Source organism: Carcharhinus amblyrhynchos, chromosome 2 (genome assembly GCF_965287045.1).
Source record: "Carcharhinus amblyrhynchos chromosome 2, sCarAmb.v2.hapA, whole genome shotgun sequence".
Lineage (NCBI taxonomy): Eukaryota > Metazoa > Chordata > Chondrichthyes > Carcharhiniformes > Carcharhinidae > Carcharhinus > Carcharhinus amblyrhynchos.
Genome location: NC_137325.1, coordinates 142,683,625 through 142,697,884, shown reverse-complemented (window position 1 = coordinate 142,697,884; position 14,260 = coordinate 142,683,625). Strand labels below are relative to the sequence as shown.

Genomic DNA, 14,260 nt, shown 5'->3' with positions numbered 1-14,260 from the left:
TTACATTAACACTGCAATGAAGTTACTGTGAAATTCCCCACACACTCCAATGCCCGTTCGGGCCAATGCACCCTAACCAGCACCTCTTTCGGACTGCGGGAGGAAACCGCAGCACCCGGAGGAAACCCACGCAGACACGGGGAGATTCCACACAGACAGTGATCCAAGTCGGAAAGGCTTACATTGACGCTGCAATGAAGTTACTGTGAAATTCCCCACACAACTCTGGCACCTGTTTGGGTCAATGCACCCTAACCAGCACCTCTTTCGGACTGCGGGAGGAAACCGGAGCACCCGGAGGAAACCCACGCAGACACCGGGAGAAGTTAAAGTTTAATTATTAGTGTCACAAGTGAGCTTACATTAACACTGCAACGAAGTTGCTGTGGAAACCTCCCCTCCACCCTCCCCCCCCCCAACTAGTTAATAAATCTCTCCCCTTTCCAAACAGCAGCTGTCAGAGTCAGGGGCTGGAAGGTTTAACATTGCAGGGCAGCATTTTGAAAGCACCTCCTTCTCCCACCCACTCCACTGACAAAGGGGAACTCCAGTATAAAAACTTTGGAAGTTTGCACTCTCTGCTAACCTGACTTGTCCCTCTCTCCACTCGCTGCAGGTCTTTCACCCAGGCACACACACACTCACACTCACACACACACAGAGATTACAGCATGGTCAGGGAGGTGCAGTGTAAATCTTTCTGGAGAGCTGCCCTGGCTGAATTCCTGGGCATGACCGTCTTCATCTTCCTCAGCATCGGCTCGGCCACCAAGTGGACACCCAGCCGAGTCCCCGCGGACGTGGTGCAGATCGCCCTGACCTTCGGGCTCTCCATCGCCACCCTCGCCCAGTGCGTGGGCCACATCAGCGGGGCGCACCTCAACCCCGCCGTCACCCTGGGGCTGCTGCTGGGCTGCCGGATCAGCCTGCTCCGGGCCATGGTCTACATGATCTCCCAGCTGCTGGGAGCGCTGGCTGCTAGCGCCATCCTGCTGGGAATCACCCCCAAATCCAGGAACGGCACCCTGGGAGTCAACGCTGTGAGTAACCCACCCACCCCACCTCCTAACCCCACCTCCACCCCCCCCAGGAAGGGCAGACATCAGGGTACTGGGGGTGGGGGTGTCATTAGTGTGCTGGGGATTGGGTGGAGGGGTTCAGGGTGCTGGGGATTGGGTGGAGGTGTCATTAGGGTGTTGGGGATTGGGTGGGGGTGTCATTAGTGTGCTGGGGATTGGGTGGAGGGGTTCAGGGTGCTGGGGATTGGGTGGAGGGGTTCAGGGTGCTGGGGATTGGGTGGAGGGGTTCAGGGTGCTGGGAATTGGGTGGGGGTGTCATTAGGGTGTTGGGGATAGGGTGGGGGTGTCATTAGGGTGTTGGGGATAGGGTGGGGGGGTCGTTAGGGTGTTGGGGATTGGGTGGGGGGGTCATTAGCGTGCTGGGGATTGGGTGGGGGTCATTAAGGTGTTGAGGATTGGGTGAGGGGGGTCATTAGGGTGCTGGGGATTGGGTGGGGGTGTCATTAGAGTGATGGGGATTGGGTGGGGGTGTCATTAGGGTGCTGGGGATTGGGTGGGGGTGCCATTAGAGTGATGGGGATTGGGTGGGGGTCATTAAGGTGTTGAGGATTGGGTGAGGGGGGTCATTAGAGTGTTGGGGATTGGGTGGGGGGGGTCATTAGTGTGCTGGGGATTGGGTGGAGGTGTCATTAGGGTGCTGGGGATTGAGTGGGGGGGTCATTAGAGTGCTGGGGATTGGGTGGGGGGGTCATTAGGGTGCTGGGGATTGGGTGGGGGGGTCATTAGAGTGTTGGGGATTGGGTGGGGGGGTCATTAGGGTGCTGGGGATTGGGTGGGGGGGTCATTAGAGTGCTGGGGATTGGGTGGAGGTGTCATTAGGGTGCTGGGGATTGGGTGGGGGGTCATTAGAGTGCTGGGGATTGGGTGGGGGGTCATTAGAGTGTTGGGGATTGGGTGGGGGGGTCATTAGAGTGTTGGGGATTGGGTGGGGGGGTCATTAGTGTGCTGGGGATTGGGTGGAGGTGTCATTAGAGTGCTGGGGATTGGGTGGGGGGTCATTAGAGTGTTGGGGATTGGGTGGGGGGGTCATTAGTGTGCTGGGGATTGGGTGGGAGGTCATTAGGGTGTTGGGGATTGGGTGGGGGAGTCATTAGGGTGTTGGGAATTGGGTGGGGGAGTCATTAGGGTGTTGGGGATTGGATGGGGGAGTCATTAATGTATTGGGGATTGGGTGGGGTGTATTTAAGCTGCTGGGGATTGAGTGGGGTGTATTTTAGGTGCTGTGGTGGTGTTATGAAGGCGCTGGGTGGACGGTGTATTTAAGGTGCTGTGTTGGGCTGTCAATGAGTGCAGTATTTATAAAGTGTGCAAGTCATAAGTTAAAAAAAAAACAAACACCTCTGAAGTCACTGTGCATCCCTTCAACCTGTGGACCCCACTGAGAACCCCAGTTAGTCTCACACCCAGGAAGGGGGTCTAAGGAGGAGATTTGTCACTGAGGGATTATCATTGTAGCTGTTTGATCAGATTTGAAGGGTGGATAGGATGAAGAGTGAGCCTTTTAAATAGATCACATCGATAACTAGCAAAAGACTCAAAGTTTTTGCAAACGTTGTATGAGCAAATGCATACTCCCTCTCTCTATACATACACACACACACATATATATATATAATATATAAATCTAAGAGTGTGTAACAGCAGTGTGTCAAGGAGCTGTGGTCTTATCTAGTTGTCAGTACCGCTTGCAACATCAGTTGGCAGAATGGGGCTGGATAACCATTCTGGAGACCATTCGGCCCATTCTGCACCTGCTCCTGTCCCCTTGCACCAGAGCTTTGTCAATCTCCTCCTCTGATAAGCGATTTGTAACTGCGAGCTTAAGCCTCTTGATTGCAAACACACAGTGCTTTTACGGTCTGTGGGTGAGATGGAGCTTTATTCGTTAATTTAGCATGTATTAGTTTTGTATAGATGTTAGGGAAAAGCCGCCCGAAGTGAAATACATAAAGCGCCGAAGTTAAACGTCATTCAGTATTCAGCCACCACTATCTACGAGTTAGCGAACAGCCCTTAACCTCAGCATGGGTTTAATATTTCATGATCTGGGATATCTTTTTCCCTGGTTAAAAGCTCTGTACCTGTGCAGTGTTTATCTAAACAATCCATGCTTATTTGTGAAGTTTATCTGTGCAAATAGTTTAAATTGGCCTGTCTATGTTATCACTCAGGTTTAACTGTTCTTTATCTATAGGAAAATAAATAAGCTTCTTCAAATTAATCATCAGATATGATCACAAGCTGTTTGTCCCGAGGCGCCCTGAAAATCAAATCACCTCAGACCCACCTAACTATTAAAAAGGATATAGATCATTCAGACCCGGGCTATTCCCTCGCTTGAACCCTTGGGATTGTGTGTAATATTCACACTCGATTGATTCAGACACAACCGTCACTGAACCTTTGAGATTTTCACCGAATCTCTCTCCCAAAAACTTTGAAGACAATTTAAAAGTGCTCGGGATTTCGATACTCCCGTCATTTTCCGAAGCGTGCGTGTGCGTGTTAACATTTGTATATTTTTTGGGCGTATCTTAGTAGTTATATATTTTGTGTTCGTGAATTAATTTATATTAGTATTTGTATATAGTGTGTGTCTATGAGTATATGTATATGTTGCATGTGTTTATTTATGCCAGTATTTGTATATTTTGTGTGTGTATGTTAGTATTTGTACATTGTGTGTGTGTGTTTTAGTATTTGTATATCGTATGTGCATGCGTTAGCATTTCTATATTTTGTGTTTGTATACGTATAGTTTGTGTATGTGTTTATTTGCGGGTATTTGTATATTTTGTGTGTATATGTTAGTATTTGTATATTTTCTGAGTATATGTATATTTTGTGTGTATATATACATTTTGTGTGTGTGTATGTGTTTATGTATATTGGGAAATTACTGAGACCAGTCCCCTCCCAATGACTGTGTCGGTGCGGTCAGTGTCCCCTGAGTGAGTCATTGCTCAGAGCTTGTATCATCACAACAGCCCTCACACACAGCACACAGAGATGGGAATACAGTACAGAATGGATCTGCGGGCAGGACACTCGGCTGTTCCCTTATCTCATTTTTGGATTGACCTCTGATCGTTTCTCCAATTGTCCATTCTCCTCAAGGTCCTAGTGCTGTCAGCCAGACAGATCCACCCGTCATACCTGGAACATAGGGACATTTAGCCCGGGTCAGTCACAGAGGCGGCCATTCGGCCCATTGTGTCTGTACCGGTACTCCAAACGTGCATCCTGGTTTAGTGCCATTCCCCTGCCCTTATCCCCATTCCCCTGTCCTTTCCCCCATTCCCCTGCCCTTATCCCCATTCCCCTGCCCTTATCCCCATTCCCCTGTCCTTTCCCCCATTCCCCTGCCCTTATCCCCATTCCCCTGCCCTTATCCCCATTCCCCTGTCCTTTCCCCCATTCCCCTGCCCTTATCCCCATTCCCCTGCCCTTATCCCCATTCCCCTGCCCTTTCCCCCATTCCCCTGCCCTTATCCCCATTCCCCTGCCCTTTCCCCCATTCCCCTGCCCTTATCCCCATTCCCCTGCCCTTATCCCCATTCCCCTGTCCTTTCCCCCATTCCCCTGCCCTTATCCCCATTCCCCTGCCCTTTCCCCCATTCCCCCTGCCCTTTCCCCCATTCCCCCCGCCCTTTCCCCCATTCTCCTGCCCTTTCCCCCATTCCCCCCGCCCTTTCCCCCATTCCCCTCCCCTTTCCCCCATTCCCCTGCCCTTTCCCCCATTCCCCCGCCCTTTCCCCCATTCCCCTGCCCTTTCCCCCATTCCCCTGCCTTTTCCCCATTCCCCTGCCCTTTCCCCCATTGCCCTGCCCTTTCCCCCATTCCCCTGCCCTTTCCCCCATTCCCCTGCCCTTTCCCCCATTCCCCTGCCTTTTCCCCATTCCCCTGCCCTTTCCCCCATTGCCCTGCCCTTTCCCCCATTCCCCTGCCCTTTCCCCCATTCCCCTGCCCTTTCCCCCATTCCCCTGCCCTTATCCCCATTCCCCTGCCCTTTCCCCCATTCTCCTGCCCATTCCCCCGCCCTTTCCCCCATTCCCCTGCCCTTTCCCCCATTCCCCTGCCCTTTTCCCCATTCCCCTGCCCTTATCCCCATTCTCCTGCCCTTTCCCCCATTCCCCTGCCCTTATCCCCATTCCCCCTGCCCTTTCCCCCATTCCCCCCGCCCTTTCCCCCATTCTCCTGCCCTTTCCCCCATTCCCCCCGCCCTTTCCCCCATTCCCCTCCCCTTTCCCCCATTCCCCCGCCCTTTCCCCCATTCCCCTGCCCTTTCCCCCATTCCCCTGCCTTTTCCCCATTCCCCTGCCCTTTCCCCCATTGCCCTGCCCTTTCCCCCATTCCCCTGCCCTTTCCCCCATTCCCCTGCCCTTTCCCCCATTCCCCTGTCCTTTCCCCCATTCTCCTGCCCATTCCCCCGCCCTTTCCCCCATTCCCCTGTCCTTTCCCCCATTCCCCTGCCCTTATCCCCATTCCCCTGCCCTTTTCCCCATTCCCCTGCCCTTTCCCCCATTCCCCTGCCCTTTCCCCCATTCCCCTGCCCTTTTCCCCATTCCCCTGCCCTTTCCCCCATTCCCCTGCCCTTTCCCCCATTCCCCTGCCCTTTCCCCCATTCCCCTGCCCTTTCCCCCATTTCCCTGTCCTTTTCCCCATTCCCCTGCCCTTTCCCCCATTCCCCTGCCCTTTCCCCCATTCCCCTGCCCTTTCCCCCATTCCCCTGCCCTTTCCCCGTATCTGTTCACATGGTTTCTATTCAAGTAATCATCTAACACCCTCCTGAATGCCTTGATGGAAGCTGCCTCCTCCACACTTCCAGGCAGCACACTCCAGACCCCACCACTCGCTGGTCTTTCTCACATCACATTTGCTTCTTTTGAAAATCACTTTCATTCCCTCTCGTTCTCAATCCTTTTACGAGTGGGAACAGTTTCTCCCTGTCCACTCTGTCCAGCCCCCTCATAATTTTGAACATCTCGATCAAATCTCCTCTTAGCCTTCATCTCTTCGAGGAGAACAATCCCAACCCTTTCCAATCTAACCTCATCGCTGACGTTTCCCATCCCTGGAACCATTCCTGTCACCCTCTCCCGCACTCTCTCCAATCTGTTCACATCTTCCTTGTAGTGTGGCACCCAGATCTGTACACAGTATTCCAGCTGAGGTCTAACCAGTGTCCTGTATAAATTCGGCATAACCTCCTTGCTGTTGTACTCTCTGCCTCTATTAATAAAGTAAGAAGTCTCCCGACACCAGGTCAGAGTCCAACCAGTTTATTTGAGAGTAATCACACAAGCTTTCGGAAGCAGTGTTCCTTCGCCTGGTGAGTGGGAGGTTCATGGTGGAAGTGCATGAGAACCTTCTACACCTGACGAAGGAACACTGTTGCCAAAAGCTTGTGGGATTACTATCAAATAAACCTGTTGGACTTTAACCTGGTGTTGTGAGACTCCTTACTGTGTTTACCCCAGTCCAGGGGTCGGTGCTGGGGCCTCAGCTATTTACCATTTATATAGATGATCTGGAGGAGGGAACCGAGTGCAGGGTGTTGAAATTTGCTGATGACACCAAGATTGGGGGAACGGCAAATTGTGCGGAGGGTGTGGAGAGTCTGCAGAAGGATCTAGATAGGCTGGGCGAATGGGCCAGGAAATGGCAAATGGAATTTAATGTTGGCAAGTGTGAGGTGGTCCACTTTGGTAGGAAGAATGGTAGGAAGGACTATTACTTACGTGGCGAAAAACTGCAGCAGGCGACGGTGCAGAGGGACCTCGGGGTCCTTGTGCATGAGTCGCAAAAACCCAGCTTGCAGGTGCAGCAGGTGGTCAGGAAGGCAAATGGGATGCTGGCCTTCATAGCGAGGGGGATTGAATATAAAAGTAGGGAGGTCTTGCTGCAGCTGTATAGGGCATTGGTGAGGCCGCAGCTGGAGTACTGTGTGCAGTTTTGGGCGCCGCACCTGCGCAAGGATATTTTGGCCCTGGAGGGAGTGCAGAGGAGGTTTACTAGGCTGATACCGGAGTTGAGGGGATTGAGCTATGAGGAGAGGCTGAATAAACTAGGCTTGTACTCGTTAGAGTTTAGAAGAATGAGGGGAGATCTCATTGAGACGTATAAGATGATGAATGGGATGGATAGGATAGAGGTGGAGAGACTCTTCCCGCTCAAAAAAGACAGTAGGACTAGGGGGCACAGCCTCAAGATAAAGGGGAGGCGGTTTAGAACGGAGTTGAGGAGGAACTTCTTCACTCAAAGGGTGGTGAATCTCTGGAATTCTCTGCCCGTTGAGGTGGTGGAGGCTGCCTCGCTAAATATTTTTAAGAAGCGGGTTGATGGGGTTTTGATAAGCGAGGGGATTAAGGGTTATGGGGAGAGGGCGGGAAAGTGGAACTGAGCCACAACAGATCAGCCATGATCTTATTGAATGGCGGGGCAGGCTCGAAGGGCTAGATGGCCTACTCCTGCTCCTATTTCTTATGTTCTTATGTTCTTATGTTCAATGCCAGCATCTCTACATCATATCTATTAATAAAGTCCAGAATACCAAACACTTTATTAATTGCTCTCTCTGCCTGTCCCACCACCTTCAATGATCTGCACATATACACCCAGCTCCCTCTGCTACTGCAGCTCTTTTAGAATTTTTATTTTATCTTGTCTCTCCATGTTTTTCCTACCAAAATGCATCACCTCACACTTCTCCACATGGAACTTCACCTGCTACCTATCCTGAATCCGTTCCGATAGTCAATGGGCTAATGGCTGCTCTGCAACTAACTCCGCATACACCACTTTTGCCCCTTCCCCCAAATACTTTTCATAGAAGCAGAGAAACATAGAATCCCTACAGTGCAGAAGAGGCCATTCAGCCCATCGATTCTGCGCTGACTCTCTGACCTAGTATCTTACCCAATCCCTCTTCCCTGCCCTATCCCCATAACCTCACACATCTAGCAAGGCCAATCCACCTAAACTGCACATCTTTGGACACTAAGGGGCAATTTAGCATGGCCAATCCACCTAACCTGCGCATCTTTGGACACTAAGGGGCAATTTAGCATGGCCAATCCACCTAACCTGCACATCTTTGGACACTAAGGGGCAATTTAGCATGGCCAATCCACCTAACCTGCACATCTTTGGACACTAAGGGGCAATTTAGCAGGGCCAATCCACCTAACCTTGGCATCTTTGGACACTAAGGGGCAATTTAGCATGGCCAATCCACCTAACCTGCACATCTTTGGACACTAAGGGGCAATTTAGCAGGGCCAATCCACCTAACCTGCGCATCTTTGGACACTAAGGGGCAATTTAGCATGGCCAATCCACCTAACCTGCACATCTTTGGACACTAAGGGGCAATTTAGCATGGCCAATCCACCTAACCTGCACATCTTTGGACACTAAGGGGCAATTTAGCATGGCCAATCCACCTAAACTGCGCATCTTTGGACACTAAGGGACAATTTAGCATGGCCAATCCACCTAACCTGCACATCTTTGGACACTAAGGGGCAATTTAGCAGGGCCAATCCACCTAACCTGCACATCTTTGGACACTAAGGGGCAATTTAGCAGGGCCAATCCACCTAAGCTACACATCTTTGGACAGTAAGGGACAATTTAGCATGGCCAATCCACCTAACCTACACATCTTTGGACACTAAGGGGCAATTTAGCATGGCCAATCCACCTAAACTGCGCATCTTTGGACACTAAGGGACAATTTAGCATGGCCAATCCACCTAACCTGCACATCTTTGGACACTAAGGGGCAATTTAGCATGGCCAATCCACCTAAACTGCGCATCTTTGGACACTAAGGGACAATTTAGCATGGCCAATCCACCTAACCTGCACATCTTTGGACACTAAGGGGCAATTTAGCAGGGCCAATCCACCTAACCTGCACATCTTTGGACACTAAGGGGCAATTTAGCATGGCCAATCCACCTAAGCTACACATCTTTGGACAGTAAGGGACAATTTAGCATGGCCAATCCACCTAACCTACACATCTTTGGACACTAAGGGGCAATTTAGCATGGCCAATCCACCTAAGCTACACATCTTTGGACAGTAAGGGACAATTTAGCATGGCCAATCCACCTAACCTTGGCATCTTTGGACACTAAGGGGCAATTTAGCATGGCCAATCCACCTAACCTTGGCATCTTTGGACACTAAGGGGCAATTTAGCATGGCCAATCCACCTAACCCACACATCTTTGGACAGTAAGGGGCAATTTAGCATGGCCAATCCACCTAACCTGCACATCTTTGGACACTAAGGGGCAATTTAGCATGGCCAATCCACCTAACCTTGGCATCTTTGGACACTAAGGGGCAATTTAGCATGGCCAATCCACCTAACCTTGGCATCTTTGGACACTAAGGGGCAATTTAGCATGGCCAATCTACCTAACCTGCACATCTTTGGACAGTAAGGGGCAATTTAGCATGGCCAATCCACCTAACCTGCACATCTTTGGACCGTAAGGGACAATTTAGCATGGCCAATCCACCTAACCTGCGCATCTTTGAACACTAAGGGGAATTTAGCATGGGCAATCCACCTAACCTGCACATCTTTGGACACTAAGGTGCAATTTAGCATAGCCAATCCACCTAACCTGCACATCTTTGGACACTAAGGGGCAATTTAGCATGGCCAATCCACCTAACTTGCACATCTTTGGACAGTAAGGGACAATTTAGCATGGCCAATCCACCTAACCCACACATCTTTGGGACACTAAGGAACAACTTAGCATGGCCAATCCACTTAACCTGCACATCTTTGGACTGTGGGAGGAAAGCGGAGCACCCGGAGGAAACCCACGCAGACATGGGGAGAATGTGCAAACATCACACGGGCAGTCACCCAAGCTGGGAATCGAACCCAGTTCTGATCTGGCATTAGTGCCATTTGCAGATGAGGGTTCCAAGCTTCTGCAACCCTTTGCTTTGCATGTTTTTAGAGCTATTTTTCTAGTGACCCCTGAAGGGTTAGGTATTTTGTTTAAACGCTCCCTCCCAGCCTGAGATGCTTGAGCTAACACGAATAGTTTTCTGTGCTTACCATACCTGTTTCCCATATTCACCTGAAAGCTTTGATCAAATCTAATAAATACCAGCATTTAGTGCCCCTGTTTGTGCAATTGCTGCTTATGGTTTAATGCTTGATGTTCTGCTATCTTTCTGGTGAATCTGCATTCTCCCCAAGGTGTTGTCTTTTCATATAGGTAGCAGGGTGACACAGTGGGTTAGCACTGCTGCCTCACAGCGCCAGGGACCCGGGTTCACATCCCCGCCTTGGAATCTGTGTGTGTGGAGTCTGTACATTCTCCCCATGTCTGTGTGGGTTTCCTCTGGGTGCTCCAGTTTCCTCTCACACTCCGGAGGTGCACATTGGCCATGCTAAATTGCCCCTGAGTGTCAGGGGGACTAGCAGAGTAAGAACGTGGGGCTATGGGGCTAGGGGCTGGGTGGGATTGTGGTCGGCGCAGACTCGATGGGCCGAATGGCCTCCTCCTGCAGTGTAAGGATTCTGTGATGTCTCACATTGCTCCAGGTATAGTTGGGCCACGATTTTCTACTACAGAAACCTGACTTCCAGGACGTGTCGCAGGCTGTTTTTACAAATGAATATCAAGGTGAAGCAGGGGTGGATGGGGGTAACCCCAGCCCTTTCCCTTCAGGCACCTGAGGGTGTAAACATAAAAACTAGAAGCAGGACTAGACCATTTGGCCCATCGAGCCTGCTCCCCCATTCATCTTGATCATGGTTGATCATCAAATTCAATATCCTGATCCCCCCCCCATATCCCTCGATCCCTTTAGCCCCAAGAGCTATATCTAATTTCTTCTTCAAATCAGACAACATTTTGGCTCCAACTACATTCTGTGCTACGTTCACCACTCTCTGGGTGAAGAAATTTCTCCTCACCCTCAGTTCTAAAAGGTTTATCCCTTATCCTCAAACTATGACCCCTAGTTCTGTACTCCCCCCACCATTGAGGACATTCTTTCTGAATCTTCCCTGTCTAACCCTGTTAGAATTTTATAAGTTTCTATGAGATCCCCTCTCACTCTTCTAAACTCCAGTGAATATAATCCTAACCGACTTAGTCTCTCCTCAGATGACAGACCTGCCATCCCAGGAATCAGTCAGGTAAACCTTCACTGTACTCCCTCTATAGCAAGAGCACCCTCCCTCATGGCTAATGGACACCTTGCTTGGAAAGAACAGTACAGCCCAGGAACAGGCCCTTCAGCCCTCCAAGCCTGCGCTGATCGCGATAACTGCCTAAACCAAAACTGTACACACTTACGGAGTCCATCTCCTTCCATTCCCATCCTATATAAGGGGAGATGATGGCGTAGTGGTATTATCGCCTGACTATTAATCCAGAAACTCAACTAATGTTCTGGGGGACCAGGGTTTGAATCCCACCACTGCAGATGGTAGAATTTGAATTCAGTAAAAGGTATCTGGAATTAAGAATCTACTGATGACCATGAAACCATTGTTGATTATCGGAAAAACCCATCAGGTTCACCAATGTCCTTCAGGGAAGGAAATCTGCCATCCTTACCCGGTCTGGCCTACATGTGACTCCAGATCCACAGCAATGTGGTTACTCTCAATTGCCCTCGGGCAACTAGGGATGGGCAATAAATGCTGGCCCAAACAGCGACAGCCATGTCCCACGAATGAATAAAAAACTTGATGGGCCGAATGGCCGCCCTGTGAACTGGATTCTCTGGTTATCGCCAGGTCCAGGTCAACAATGCCCAGGGGTGGCCACTGACTGTGTGGGTGATAGGAAGTTTCAGTGAGATCATGGAGGAGTTAGTGTTGTGATTACAAATCACAGAGGGATTTGTGCTGGGGAGTTAAAAAGGACCAAGAGCAAAGCACAGTACAGACAGGAACAGACCCTTCCGCCCCTCCAAGCCTGTGCCAATCATGATGCCAGCCTAAACTAAAACCATATGCACTTACGGAGTCCATATGCTGATACCGGAGTTGAGGGGTTGAGCTATGAGGAGAGGCTGAATAAACTAGGCTTGTACTCGTTAGAGTTTAGAAGAATGAGGGGAGATCTCATTGAGACGTATAAGATGATGAATGGGATGGATAGGATAGAGGTGGAAAGACTCTTCCCGCTCAAAAAAGACAGTAGGACTAGGGGGCACAGCCTCAAGATAAAGGGGGGGGCGGTTCAGAACGGAGTTGAGGAGGAACTTCTTCACTCAAAGGGTGGTGAATCTCTGGAATTCTCTGCCCGTTGAAGTGGTGGAGGCTGCCTCGCTAAATATTTTTAAGAAGCGGGTTGATGGGTTTTTGATAAGAGAGGGGATTAAGGGTTATGGGGAGAGGGCGGGAAAGTGGAACTGAGCCACGACAGATCAGCCATGATCTTATTGAATGGCGGGGCAGGCTCGAAGGGCCAGATGGCCTACTCCTGCTCCTATTTCTTATGTTCTTATGTTCTTATGTTCTTATTCCCATCCTATTCATATATTTGTTGAGTTGCCCTTAAATGTCGCTATCATACCTGCTCCCACTATCTCCCAAGGCAGTGCATTCCAGACATTCACCACCCTCTGTGTAAAAAACTTGTCTCGCACATCTCCTCCAAACTTTTCCCCACACACCTTAACCCCATGTCCCCTAGTACTTGACTTTTCTACTCTGGGGAAACAGTATCTGACTATCCACTCTGTCCATGCCCCTCATAATCTTGTAAACCTCTATCAGGCCGCCCCTCAACCTCTGTCGTTCCAGTGAGAGCAAACCGAGTTTCTCCAACCTCTCCTCATAGTTAGTGCCCTCCAAGGCTGGTGAAAGTTAGCACCAGTTAGCCTGAAGATCCCGGTCCAAATTCACGTGAGTGCTCCCGAGGCTCAGATACTGCACGTCAGCAACTGATTCACTGAAGGTGGGGGAACAGGAGGGTGATGGGTGAAGGGAACAGAGTAGGGAAGAGAGGAGGGGAGAGACATAATTGTACCAAGTCCCACTCGAGGCAGCAGTCTCTCCCAATCCAACCAACAACGGGGCGACACAGTGGCAGTGTGGTTAGTACTGCCGTCTCACAGCATTAGGGTTCAACTCTGGCCTGGGGTGACTGTGTGGAGTTTGCACATTCTCCCTGTGTCTGCATGGGTTTCCTCCAGGGTTCTCTCTTTTCCTCTCCGAAGATGTGCAGGTTAGGTTGATTGGCCATGTTAAATTGCCCCTTAACGTCAGGGGGTTAGCAGGGTAAGTACACGGGGTTACGGGGATAGGGCCTGGCTGGGACTGTGGTCGGTGCAGACTCGATGGGCCGAATGGCCTTCTCCTGCCCTGTAGGGATTCTATGATTAATTGAGGAAGCTATAAATAAGCATAAATAACAAATCAAATAACAATCAGAGTCAGAAAGCTATTGATTCCAGTCCCGCTGTGTACATAATCTTACATTGGCTGTAAAGTGTTTGGAGATGAAGTCCTGAGGTGACGTGAGGGTGCAATCTCTCCCATCCCTATCTGCCCTCCATTTCCGAGGGTAGCTGAAGGTCAACCACATTGCTGTGGCTCTGAAGTGCGGAGTCAACATGCACAGGGATGTTTCAGTGCGGCGCTGAGGGAGTGCTGCACTGTCAGAGACCCTGTCTCTCAGAGAACACTTTCAGCTGAGGTCCTACCTGCTGCCGGGGTCTGCAGGTTGCCGGAAAGCTTGCTGGGACGTGGGCTTTGAAGCTATTGAGAGGGTGCAGGGGAGATTTACAAGGATGTTGCCTGGATTGGGAGGCATGCCTTATGAAGATAGGTTGAGGGAGCTGGGACTCTTTTCCCTGGAGAGACGAAGGTTGAGAGGCGACCAGATAGAGGTTTATAAAATGTTGAGAGGAATAGATAGGGTGGATTCTCAGAGGGTATTTCCCCGGGTTGAAATGGTCGCTACGAGAGGACACAGGTTTAAGGTGCTGGGGAGGGAGGTTCAGAAGTGATGTTAGGGGTAAGTTTTTCACTCAGAGGGTGGTGAGTGAATGGAATCGGCTGCCGTCAGTGGTGGTGGAGGCGAACTCGCTGGGGTCTTTTAAAAGACTTCTGGATGAGTATATGGGATTTAGTGGGATTGGGGTTATAGATAGGTCTATGGATTGGTAGGTATTGA

General features: G+C 50.4%; 1 protein-coding gene across 1 annotated transcript in view; it reads left to right on the top strand.

Annotated features, from left to right (window-relative positions):
• The first annotated feature begins 595 nt into the window (after positions 1–595).
• Positions 596–14,260, top strand: part of aqp1a.1 (aquaporin 1a (Colton blood group), tandem duplicate 1) — a 31,934-nt gene continuing 18,269 nt past the window's right edge. Inside the window, exon 1 of the mRNA XM_080213561.1 lies at positions 596–1,040. Coding sequence (XP_080069687.1) covers positions 672–1,040 — 369 coding nt within the window. The 5' untranslated portion in view covers positions 596–671. The remainder of the gene's footprint in view (positions 1,041–14,260) is intronic.